At 47.1% G+C, this 12,808-nt stretch overlaps 1 protein-coding gene across 4 annotated transcripts in view; it reads right to left on the bottom strand.

The window, feature by feature from the left end:
- RELN (reelin) overlaps positions 1-12,808 on the bottom strand; it is a 906,715-nt gene that overhangs the window by 106,349 nt on the left and 787,558 nt on the right. For all 4 annotated transcript variants that reach the window (XM_075345182.1, XM_075345183.1, XM_075345181.1 and 1 more), the window contains 3 exons: positions 5,176-5,358; positions 3,877-4,048; positions 1,656-1,758 (listed from right to left, as the gene is read on the bottom strand). In XM_075345182.1, the coding sequence (XP_075201297.1) occupies positions 1,656-1,758; positions 3,877-4,048; positions 5,176-5,358 (458 nt within the window). The remainder of the gene's footprint in view (positions 1-1,655; positions 1,759-3,876; positions 4,049-5,175; positions 5,359-12,808) is intronic.

The following is a 12,808-nucleotide window of genomic DNA, read 5'->3' as shown; positions in this document are numbered from 1 at the left end:
CCACGCTCGACCTGACCAAGGGGTACTGGCAGGTGCCACTGACGGAGTCCGCCAAGGAGAAAACCGCTTTTGTTATGCCGGAGGGTCTCTTCCACTATGTTGTCTTGCCTTTTGGGTTACATGGCGCTCCGGCCACGTTCCAGAGGTTGATGGACTTAGTGCTGGAACCCCACCAGGCGTATGCATCAGCGTACCTTGATGACATCATTATTTACAGCTCCAATTGGCAGACCCACTTGGAACAGGTACAAGCGGTGGTGGACGCGCTTCGAACAGCCGGATTGACAGCCAATCCCAAGAAATGTGCGTTGGGACTCACGGAAGCCCGCTACTTGGGCTACGTGATAGGCCAAGGAGTGATTAAGCCCCAAATTAACAAGGTTGAGGCAATCCAGAAGTGGCCTAGACCCCTGACCACGAAGCAGGTTAGGGCCTTCCTGGGTATCGTGGGGTACTACAGGAGGTTTGTAAAGGATTTTGCGGGACTATCAGCCCCCTTGACGGACCTTCTCAAAGGCAAGAAGTCCGTCATGGTGCGCTGGACTCCACAGGCCGAGGACTCCTTCCGGGCCCTGAAGGGGGTCCTGTGCGGACAGCCCGTTCTCGTACACCCTGATTTCCGGAAGGAGTTCATAGTACAGACTGACGCCTCAGAGGTCGGCCTGGGGGCAGTGTTGTCTCACGTGGTTCAGGGGGAGGAATACCCCGTCACCTTCTTAAGTAGGAAGCTCACCCCTCCCGAGCGGAATTATAGCGTAGTGGAGAAGGAGTGCCTGGCGATCAAGTGGGCCTTGGAGTCCCTACGCTATTTCATGCTGGGACGGCAGTTTCGCTTGGTGACGGATCACTCTCCACTGGTCTGGATGAGGTCCGCCAAGGAACGGAATGCCCGGGTTACCCGGTGGTTCCTTTCTCTGCAGAACTTCCGGTTTACGGTTGAACACCGGGCCGGTAGGTTGCAGGGCAACGCCGATGCCTTGTCCCGCGGCCCATGTTTGATGGCGGGAGTTCAACCCCGCACGCTTGAACTGAGGGGGGGGTATGTGAGACTGTGACCGGGGTTATCTATGACGGCCGGTATGTCTCGCCCCGGTTGTGCTCACTCCATGATAGAAAGCAACTCCACTCCAGGGTTAATGCTGTTTCCCTACAGGCTGAAGGAAGGGTTAAATGGAAACAGGAACAAGGGCGGGGGTGCCGAGTGTGAGGGAGTGAACACAACTCCCTGAGTTCTCTGCTGGAGAGGCACATGTGTACTGTTGTGGACTTTTGTTTGGACATTAAAACCGTGTGCTGTGAACCTTAATGCCTGGATCCCGTGTCTTCTGCTGCGCAGCCGACCGTGCTACCTCACAGACCATATTAATAGGTTAGATAGGTCAAATGTGGTGACAGATTCCTTTTAAGCTCTGGAAGCAGATTCTCATGCAGATCTATGTCAGGTCCATAGTTTGGCACAGCTCATTTACATATAAGAAAAACGTGGATTTCTCTGGAATAAGATATTGAATCTCAGCTATCAAGGTATCATTTTATTCAGCTTCCTATAACATACATGTGCATAGGAGGGTGGATCCAACTGACAGATTCCCTTTAATAATGTTTGAAATTAATTTGACATTTATTTTTATAATTGTCAGGCTTCATAGTCTTACCTCAAACTGAACAATGGTATTCTCATCAACATCCAAATCTCTTGTAGTGATGGAATGCTCCCCTACCTCATTTGAGACAAATACCATGGCTGAATCTTCCTCCCTGTCCGAAAATAACAAAAAACTGTATAGGACAACATTGTTTCTACTCACCAAGGATAAAAATTAAATGATAACTTTATTATTTTTCAATTAAAAATCTTGAAAATTCAGAACACATTTAAAATGCTTGGTAAAGCTTTGTTTGCAGCTTCTGCCATTTAAAGTAACATTTCCCTGCCTGTTTTATAAAAGGAACAAACATTTCTACCCTATCTACAGCCCTCTGAGATCATCATAAATCAAGTCAGTGAGGTAGGCGCTCCGGTGGTCGCTGAGTTCATATGTCATTGACTTAATTTATGATGAGCTCACAGGACTGGTTATGAGAAACACTCGCTCCTGTGATGAGACAGGCAGGGAAATGTGTTACCTTAAGGCCCCGTCACACTAAGCAACATCGCTAGCAACATCGCTGCTAACGAACAACTTTTGTGACGTTGCTAGCGATGTTGCTGTGTGTGACATCCAGCAACAACCTGGCCCCTGCTGTGAGGTCGTTGGTTGTTGCTGAATGTCCTGGGCCATTTTTTAGTTGTTGCTGTCCCGCTGTGAAGCACAGATCGCTGTGTGTGACAGCGAGAAAGCAACAACTAAATGTGCAGGCAGCAGGAGCCGGCTTCTGCGGAGGCTGGTAACCATAGTAAACATCGGGTAACCAAGAAGCCCTGTCCTTGGTTACCCGATATTTACCTTTGTTACCAGCCTCCGCCGCTCTCACTGTCAGCGCCGGCTCCTGCTCTGTGCACATGTAGCTGCAGGACACATCGGGTTAATTAACCCGATGTGTGCTGTAGCTAGGAGAGCAGGGAGCCAGCGCTAAGCATTGTGCGCTGCTCCCTGCTCTGTGCACATTTAGCTGCAGCACACATCGGGTAATTAACCCGATGTGTGCTGTAACTAGGAGAGCAGGGAGCCAGCGCTAAGCGGTGTGCGCTGCTCCCTGCACGTGTAGCTGCAGCACACATCGGGTAATTAACCCGATGTGTGCTGTAACTAGGAGAGCAGGGAGCCAGCGCTCAGTGTGCGCTGCTCCCTGCTCTCTGCACGTGTAGCTCCGTGCGCTGGTAACCAAGGTAAATATCGGGTTGGTTACCCGATATTTACCTTAGTTACCAAGCGCAGCATCTTCCACGCGGCGCTGGGGGCTGGTCACTGGTTGCTGGTGAGCTCACCAGCAACTCGTGTAGCGACGCTCCAGCGATCCCTGCCAGGTCAGGTTGCTGGTGGGATCGCTGGAGCATCGCAGTGTGACATCTCACCAGCAACCTCCTAGCAACTTACCAGCGATCCCTATCGTTGTTGGGATCGCTGGTAAGTTGCTTAGTGTGACTGGACCTTTAGAAAGAAGCTGCTCTGAACCCCTGCAGTGTCATTGTTATATACTCAATTATCATAAGTGACTTATCTTTCATCTCATTGCCAAGAGTTGTGAAATATGCCAACCATAAACTGGAACAGTTCCGCATGGTCGGTTAGCAAATAAGACAATACACAGAAGGGGCAGATTTAGTAGATCATCTTAGCACGAAAACATTTTTTTTAACTCAACTAATTATTGAACTTATTATTATTCCAAGATAAAGATGTACTTTGTGGGACAACCAGTTTAATATGCCAATATCATCAGCGTTGAAGTCCCCAAAAACATACTAATGTTGGCCAAACCCACTGATATTGGTGGGATTCATCAACAATCTCATATGTATGGGGCTCCCGAATTTCCCTGAAAGATTAAATTGAGGGAGAGAAGGGCCTCTCATGTTAGATTTTCAACAGATGGTCTTCTTGCTCCCCAGCAGATAAGCTGTCAGAGAAATCTTTCTGTGATGCTTACATAGAGAGCACAGGAACACTCAGCTGCGCTGAACATTTCTGTATATGTGGGACTTGGAAGACATACCTGTCAACAGAACGATTTTTTTGGCCAACATATCTAATGTGTATGATGGAGGATATATCTGTACTTGACATAATTGAATATGTGTTCTCAGAACACTTGTAAATGAACTATGGATTAATCTGTTATTGGAGAAACTTTGTGTTTTTGACACTTTACTTTTTTACTTTCCTTTTTTGTGAGCAGTCGCATAAAGTGGGATAATAAATGATGCAGACTTACGGTGCCCCCTTTGAAGTGTATGGACAGTACAGACCAATATTGCCACCAGGGTAGAAAAACCAATTATCTTCTTTTGGGCCAAAATCAAATGTATCCATGAGGATGGAAGGGTTGTTTATGTTATTTCCATCAATTACAAAGTCTTCTATAATCCATATTTCATCCTTCTTTCCTGGGATGTGAAAATGTATAGTAGAGTTATCCTTCTGTAGGGGACGTAAAGAACCTTAACTACACAAATAAAATGTCAGACACCAAAGTTAATCAAAATCATAACTATGCGTGCCAGGATCTGTAGGGCATAGATGGACATCAGACCATTAAAAACTGATAACTCATGCCGAAGCACAAACGTGCGAAACGGCTTGCCGTCGTCCGACGTCTATAGCCTCCCCTCACCTCCCCCTGCACATGTACCCGTCTTCCCTGTAAAATAAAACCACCGCCTTCTGAGCATCAGTGAGTGCTGCCATTCTTTCTCCTTCGTGGAAAAATATAAATGCATCACTTTTGTTTTTGCTCCTATTTTTCATGAGCTGAACTCTAAGATCTAAGACTTTTTCTATGGACCCAAAAGGCCTTTTGTGTACATAGAAAGAGTCAGGCTATGTTCAGACAGTGTTTTTGCAGCGTTTTTGGCTTGGTTTTATGCAAATCCATGCTAATAAAACGGCTGCTTTTTACAGTCCCAGCAAAGTCTATGAGATTTCTTCAATCTCATGCGCACGCACGCACGCACGCACGCACGCACGCACACACACACACACACACACACCTGTGGATTTTTTCCTGACTGCTTTATCAAATACCTACGTTTTTGCATTGAAATAACCCACTTTGTATAAAAAACGCTGCAAAAACGCCACAAAAAGCACTACAAAAACTGCACACAAGATCAGGTTTAGGCCAGGAAAAATAACGCTGCAAAAACGCCTTGTGTGAACATAGCCTTAAATCTATGAGTTCAGCTCTTAAAAAATGGGAACAAAACCAAACTTGTTGTGTTTATATTTTTGTTCAGTGTATATAAGATTCTCTCAGCACGCAAACTTTTTTTTTAACACATCCAATTCTGTGTAAATTATTATTATTCCAAGATCTATTGATTAAAATCAACTTTAAAATGATGTGTGTTTGTGGGAAATCCCTTGTAAGTAAAAGATTCATTTCCCTAAGCATATAGTAGTAATAATAATAATAATAATAATATACTGATTTATTTTTTCATGGTTTTTTTTTCCATAGTATATCTGATATCTACTTTGTGACACAACATAAGAAATATGGGAGTTACAATACCATTGTGATATGGTTGCCATAGCCTAAATTTGGTTGCATTGGTTTGTGCTGCAGGCGGCAAAGGAACATTGACAAACAGGACATCAGTAGTTTGTGTGAAGTAAAATTCATCCATGAGGTGCCAGGTGATGCCCCCCGTGACAGAGAATTGGAGAAGAATAGAGTGGGATCTTTCAGGAGCACCTAAAACAAGACAAACGCATTTAATAGATTTTATTATATTCCATGTATTTACATATAGGAGTAGTCCTAAAGTATTTTATCAGATAGCAGTTCAAATATATAAAGCATTTTTAACCATTTTATTGGTACAACAAGGAAAGCATATATAAAATGTATACATTATGTTTATTGTTATGGGATAGAATCTATTTTCAGTGGACAGACTTGCACGCATATGGAGTGGGATCCCTAGAGACCATAATGACAAGTTCACTCATAGTCAGGGCATTCTCTGTAAACTGGTCTTCAGCATTAGTCTTATCACATACAATCTGATTCTGACCAAAACTGACATCCGGGTCTTTGGGGATCACACTGCAGTTACTTGAAGATCTGAGGGCATGCTCCAGGCTAAATGTCATGACATAAAAGTGGTTTCTTCGAATGTTAAAATAACTAAGGAAGCATATTTATTTTGAAGAAATATACATGATATTAAAAAAAAAAACCCAAATATTGTAATGCTAAATTAAATAGTCATATTCTAACTGCTGATTGTTAATAAGGAGAGGATTTCTCATATATCATAAACATCTCAATCAACATGGGTATTCCAGTGTAAGGAGAAGTCTTCAGTCACTATACGTGACTGCATACTACCGAATTGTGATGTTGTGTGCATCGCGCAGTTACAATTGTCCTATATTATGTACGTGATTTCCATTTTCTATTGAAATAAGCCTGATGACACAAATTGACATGTGACCGCAAGAATGGAAATTGCATTCATGCAGCCATGTGATTGCCCACTAAGAATACTGAGTAACTGTGACACTGTGCACATCAGCGACTCTAACCATGCCCCGGCACTTACTGACAGCCGGCTCTGTACTGATGCACTGCAGTGTTGGCTGTCAGTCAGTGCTGGGGTGTGGTTACAATCACCGCTCACTGGGTACTGAATGGTGACTGAAGCTGCTCTTGCCTTACCTCTATGATTGAAAGCATGAGGTTAGAGATGTATGGAGGAGACAGGTTGTGGGTGGCTTTGTACGTCTTGGTTAGGGTTTTGAACTGGAGTCCTTTGGCAATGGGAAGCCAGTGAAGGGATTCAAAGAGTGGAGAGGCCGGGGAATAGTGGGGGGAGAGGTGGATTAATCAGGCGGCAGAATTTAGGATAGATTGGATTAAGAGTATTAGAAGGGAGGCTACAGAGTACAAGGTTGCAGTAGTCGAGGTGTGAGATGATGAGGGCATACACACATGTTTTTGCAGATTCTTGGATAAGGAATGTACAAATCCAGGAAATATTTTTAAGATGTAGTTGGCAGGAGGTGAAGAGGTCTTGGATGTGTGTCTTGAAGAATAGAGTAAAGTCGAGGGTTACCCTGAGGCAACGAGCTTGCGGGACTGGGGAGCGTGAGTAAATTGATTTGATGGATAGGTTTGTTGGAGGGGTTGAGAGAGAAGGAGAAAAGATAATGAATTCCATTTTGTTCATGTCACGTTCTAGAAATCGAGCAAAGAAAAAGGATGAAATAGCAGACAGACTGTTACGGGGGGCTGTCTGATAATAAAACCTAAAGGAGTATCAGACAGTCAGGGTCCACCGTGCAAAGACTCTGCTGCAGACTATGGCAGAGTGCAATACCTCTGTTAAACTCACAGAGGAATATAATTAGTAAATAAGACAATTCCTCCCTTACTTGGAGGGTGTGTGGAATGGTCTCTGTTAATAATCACAGAGACAAAGGCAGTGAGTGTGAAATGGCACCTACCTAGGTCCGTTCCTCTAGTGGTGCCAGGAGACGGACAGCAGCGTAAGCCGCACAAAGCTCCTACCTGCGTTCGCTCCACTAGTGTGCGAGGACACGAACCACTAGATATGGCACCTGCCTAGGTCCGCTCTTCTAGTAGTGCAAAAGAGACGAACAGCAGCGTAAGCCGCACAAAGCTCCTACCTCTGTTCGCTCCCCTAGTGTGCGAGGATACGAACAACTGCCAGACGCAGTATAAGGAACGTTACCCTAGCGGCAACATCCACCTACGAGTAGAATCACAAGGCCCAGCCGGACCATGTGCCTCAGGCACCTGCCTATGTCCGCTCCCCTAAGAGGTAAGGATAAGGACTGCAGCCGAAGCTGTAAGGTATAAGGACGCTACCCTGCCGGTAGCGCTCACCTAGCATAGACAGAGAGATGCCTAGAGGAACGTGCACAGAGTGTCTACTCTCATGCATGAACCAAGAGGACTGAGCGGCGTACGTCAGGGTCTTATATAGACTCTGTGCCTCATCCAAGATGGAGGACACCAGAGCCAATCCGCTGCCAGAACGACAGGAATGACGTCACGCTGGCCTATCACCGAGCAAAGCGACACAAGCACATGACCAGCGACCAATCGGCATAGAAGGTGTCAGAGACATGTGACCACGTGTCACAAGCACATGACCAGCGGTCAATCAGCATAGGTGTCAGAGACATGTGACCTCGTGTCAGCGATGATGTCACCCGCACATGTGCAATGGCTCCAAGATAGGACATAGGCGGGCTTTGCACGCTGCGACATCAGTAACAATGTGTTACCGATGCTGCAGCGATAGTCCCGCCCCCGTCGCACGTGCAATATCTAGTGAAACCTGCCGTAGCGATTATTATCGCTACGGCAGTTTCACATGCACTCACCTGCCGTGCGACGTCCCTCTGGCCGGCGACCCGCCTCCTTCCTAAGGGGGCGGGTCGTGCGGCGTCACAGCGACGTCACACGGCAGGCGGCCAATTGAAATGGCGGGGCGGAGATGAGCAGGATGTAAACATCCCGCCCACCTCCGTCCTTCTCATTGCAGCTGGCGGCAGGTAAGGTGAAGTTCCTCGCTCCTGCGGCTTCATACACAGCGATGTGTGCTGCCGCAGGAGCGAGGAACAACATCGCACCTGTCGCTCCACCGGCATTATGGAAATGTCGGAGGCTGCAGCGATGATACGATAACGATGCTTTTGCGCTCGTTCATCGTATCAAAAAGGTTTTACACGTTGCGATATCGACTGCGATGCCGGATGTGCGTCACTTTCGATTTGACCCCATCGACATCGCACGTGCAATGTCGCAACGTGCAAAGCCGCCCTTAGTCTCCAGCGCTTGCACATGTGCAGTAGCAAGAAATCTGGACATAGTCTCCAGTGCTCGCACATGTGCAGTAGCAAGAAATCTGGACATAGACTCCAGTGCCACAGCAACCGTAACAGTACCTCCCCCTCAAGGGCCCCCCTCCCGGCGACGCAGGTAATCGGCAACTAAGTCGGGAGCATGGACAGCCTCCTCAGGCTCCCAAGAGCGATGTTCTGGGCTGTAGCCCTCCCAATCTATCAAGAAGAACCTGCGCCCTCTAACCATCTTAGAACCAACTATGGCTCGTACCTCATAGCTAGAGCGAGAGGAATCAGAGGCAGGAAAGTGCACTTCACGAACGTGAGGTAAAATAGCCAGCTTTAGCAGTGAGACATGGAATTTGTCATGGATCCTAAGATGGACGGGTAACTTCAATTGGTAGACTACAGGATTTACCTGTCGAAGAACCTCATAAGGACCCAGGAAGCGAGGAGCAAATTTGACAGAGCTCACTCTAAGTCTCACGTGTTTTGCAGAGAGCCACACAAAGTCCCCTGGAGAAAAGACAGGAGCCGGGCGACGAAACCGATCGGACACCATCTTCATACGGTCCTTAGCTGCTTGGATCGACTCTTGAGTCCGATCCCAAACCTCTCTGGCATTAGTTGCCCAGTCGGCCACAAGAGGAGGAGGTGCAGCAGCGGGAAACGGTACCGGTACCCTAGGGTGTTGCCCATTATTGAGTACGAACGGTGTCTGCCCAGTGGCCTCAGCCAGCGAATTGTTAAGGGCAAATTCTGCCCAGGGTAGGAGGGAGGACCAGTTATCATGGTTCTCAGCAACAAAGTGTCGAAGGTATATAATCATGGATTGATTGGTACGCTCAACCAAACCATTGGTCTCCGGATGGTATGCCAAAGAGAGATTCAACTCAATTTGCAGAAGGCTACAAAGATCTCGCCAGAAACGGGAAGCAAATTGCGGGCCTCTATCACAAATGATACGATCTGGCATCCCGTGAAGCCTAAAGACATGCTTGAGGAATAGTTTGGCTAGTACCCTGGAAGATGGGATTCTCGATAACGGTACGAGATGAACCATCCAGGAGAAATGGTCCGTAATGACCCACACAAATCTATGTCCCTGTGAACACGGAAGATCACCCACAAAGTCCATGCCTACCACCTCCCATGGTCTATCTGGTACTGGTAAAGGATGCAAGAGCCCAGCCGGTCTCTGCCGTAATGGACGGTTGCGAGCACACGAGTAGCAGGAACCGACATATCTCTTGACATGGCTGGCTAAGTGTGGCCACCAATACCACCTCTCCAGTAACTCTCGTGTCCGCTTAATACCAAAATGCCCACCCACCTTTGAGGTGTGGGCCCACGACAGTATATCATTCTGTCGATCAGGCGGAACAAAGGTCTTGCCTGGTGGGATTTGGTCTAACGTCACAGGGGAGAGCGTATGAAAAACCCTGGAGGGAAGGATAAGACGAGGTTCGTCAATCTCTTCCTGGGTAGAAACCATAGAGCGAGACAGGGCGTCTGCCTTGTTATTCTTACTCCCAGACAGATAGTTGATGGAGAAGTGAAAGCGGGAGAAAAACAAGGACCAGCGGGCTTGGCGAGGATTCAGACGCTGAGCGGTTTGTAAGTACGTCAGATTCTTATGGTCTGTATAGACCTGGAAAGGATGTTTCGCTCCTTCCAGCAAGTGACGCCACTCCTCCAAGGCCAATCTCAGGGCGAGCAGTTCCCTATCCCCAATGGTATAGTTTCTCTCTGCCGGTGAAAAGGTTTTAGCAAAGAAGAAACATGGCCTTTTTCTACCTGCACCGTTCTTTTGATACAAGACCGCACCAGCACCCAGTGAAGAGGCATCAACCTCCAAGAGGAAGGGCTTATTCTCATCGGGTCTTTGAAGAACGGGAGCAGTTGAAAAGTGTCTTTTTACTGACTCAAAAGCCTGAGATGTCTCAGTAGACCAGACTTTGGGATTAGCACCTTTCTTAGTCAAGGCCACCAAAGGGGCCACCAAAGTAGAAAAATGGGGTATGAACTGCCTGTAATAATTTATGAATCCTAAGAAGCGTTGCACCGCCTTCAAGGAATGAGGTTCGGACCATTCCAGGACAGCAGAGAGCTTCACAGGATCCATAGCCAGACCCTCTTGTGAGATAATGTAGCCCAAAAAAGGCAAGGATGACTGCTCGAATACACATTTTTCGAGTTTAGCAAACAATGAGTGCTCCCTTAAACGAGAAAGGACACGAACGACATCCTGACGATGAGTCTCCAGATCAGGAGAAAAAATCAGGATGTCGTCCAGATACACCACTACAGAGGATAACAGTAAATCCCTGAACACATCGTTTACGAAGTCCTGAAATACTGCGGGTGCATTGCATAAACCAAAAGGCATGACGAGGTATTCATAGTGACCGTCTCGGGTGTTAAAAGCGGTCTTCCATTCGTCACCCTCTCGAATTCGTACCAAGTTATACGCACCCCGCAGATCCAACTTCGTAAAAACCTGAGCTCCCCTCAGTCTGTCAAAGAGCTCTGAAATTAAAGGTAACAGGTATTTGTTCTTTATTGGGATTGCGTTGAGACCCCTGTAATCTATGCAGGGACGCAAATCACCCTCTTTCTTCCGAACAAAGAAAAACCCAGCTCCCGCGGGAGAGACAGACTTACGAATGAACCCCTTCTCTAAACTCTCTCTTATATAGGTCGACATGGCCTCCGACTCAGGTATCGACAGGGGGTAAACCCTGCCCTTAGGTGGAACTGAACCTGGGATAAGGTCTATGGCACAGTCATACGGCCTATGGGGTGGAAGAACCTCAGCACCCTGTTTGGAGAACACATCAGCGAAATCCAAATAGGGTGTAGGTATGGGAGAGAGATCAGTTGATGCAACCGCAACGACCTTAGGTGGTAAGGGAAGACATCGGGACTGACATTTCGAACCCCAACTAATAATGCTGTCGGACTCCCAGTCAATGTGAGGAGCATGAGTCCGAAGCCATGGGAGACCCAGAAGGACGTCGTCTATACCCTCAGGCAAAACAAGAAAAAAAATCTCCTCTATGTGACCCTGAGACAGGGAAAGGCGCAAGGGAACTGTCCTCAATGTAATGGAGTCAGACAACATAGTTCCATTAACAACACGGACAGGAATAGGCGCCTCTAACATGATAGAGGAAATATTGTGTCTCTTTACAAATCCTGAGGACACAAAAGTCCCGTCAGCTCCGGAATCCACAAAAGCCATAATAGGCCATGTATTCTCAGAGAATGAGAGCTGACCTGGGATACTACACTTAGAGGGTGCAGAAGACGTCTCTAGTAACCCCCCTCTAATGGTTACTAGGCCTGGGAGTTTCCCTGATGGCTAGGACACTTGTTGGCATAGTGCCCAGCCTGACGACATACGTAACATATAGGAGGACCAGACTTGCGTAGTCTGGAGGACGTATGACCTAACTCCATGGGAGTGGGAGATGTTTCAGATGCTGAGGAAGATGGTAGTGGACCCTCAACAACTGGAATAGCCCGATGCTTAGGGCGTGAGGAAGAGACCTCGAGTCTACGTTCCCTATGGCGTACGTCGATCCTCGTTGCTACTGTGATCAAGTCTTCCAGAGAAGCAGGGACCTCACGAGTAGCAAGAGCATCCTTGACATAGCCTGCCAACCCTCTCCAGAAGATAGGAATCAACACCTTCTCTGGCCAATCTAGTTCTGCCACCAGAGTTCTAAAAGCAATGGCATAAGAACTAGTGGATAACGAACCCTGAGATAGAGCTAACAGTCTCAGGGCCGCATCATGGGTAACCTGTGGACCCATGAATACCGCCTTAAGAGCATCAAGAAAGTCTTGATGTCTCAGAGTAACCACATCAGAGCGCTCCCATAGGGGAGTCGCCCATTCTAAGGCTTTGTCCTGAAGTAAGGAGATGATAAAGCCTACTCTGGACCTCTCCGTAGAGAAGCGAGAAGAGTTGACCTCTAGGTGTATCTGACACTGACTAATGAAACCACGACATGATCTGGCATCACCAGAATATCTGTTTGGCAGAGCAAGTCGAGGATCATGTGCAGATGTCACCATGGTCTGAGGTTTATCCTCTATACTCTTGAGCCGTGACTCAAGTACTTGTATGTAACGGTGTAACTGCTGATATTCTGCCATAACTGCCAGACCCTTGGCTCAGTCCTAATGTTACGGGGGCTGTCTGGTAATAAAACCTAAAGGAGTATCAGACAGTCAGGGTCCACCGTGCAAAGACTCTGCTGCAGAGTGCAATACCTCTGTTAAACTCACAGAGGAATATAATTAGTAAATAAGGCAAT

The sequence above is a fragment of the Anomaloglossus baeobatrachus genome, chromosome 4 (assembly GCF_048569485.1).
Source record: "Anomaloglossus baeobatrachus isolate aAnoBae1 chromosome 4, aAnoBae1.hap1, whole genome shotgun sequence".
In the NCBI taxonomy this organism is placed as follows: Eukaryota; Metazoa; Chordata; class Amphibia; order Anura; family Aromobatidae; genus Anomaloglossus; species Anomaloglossus baeobatrachus.
This window is presented reverse-complemented; position numbering and strand designations above follow the sequence as displayed.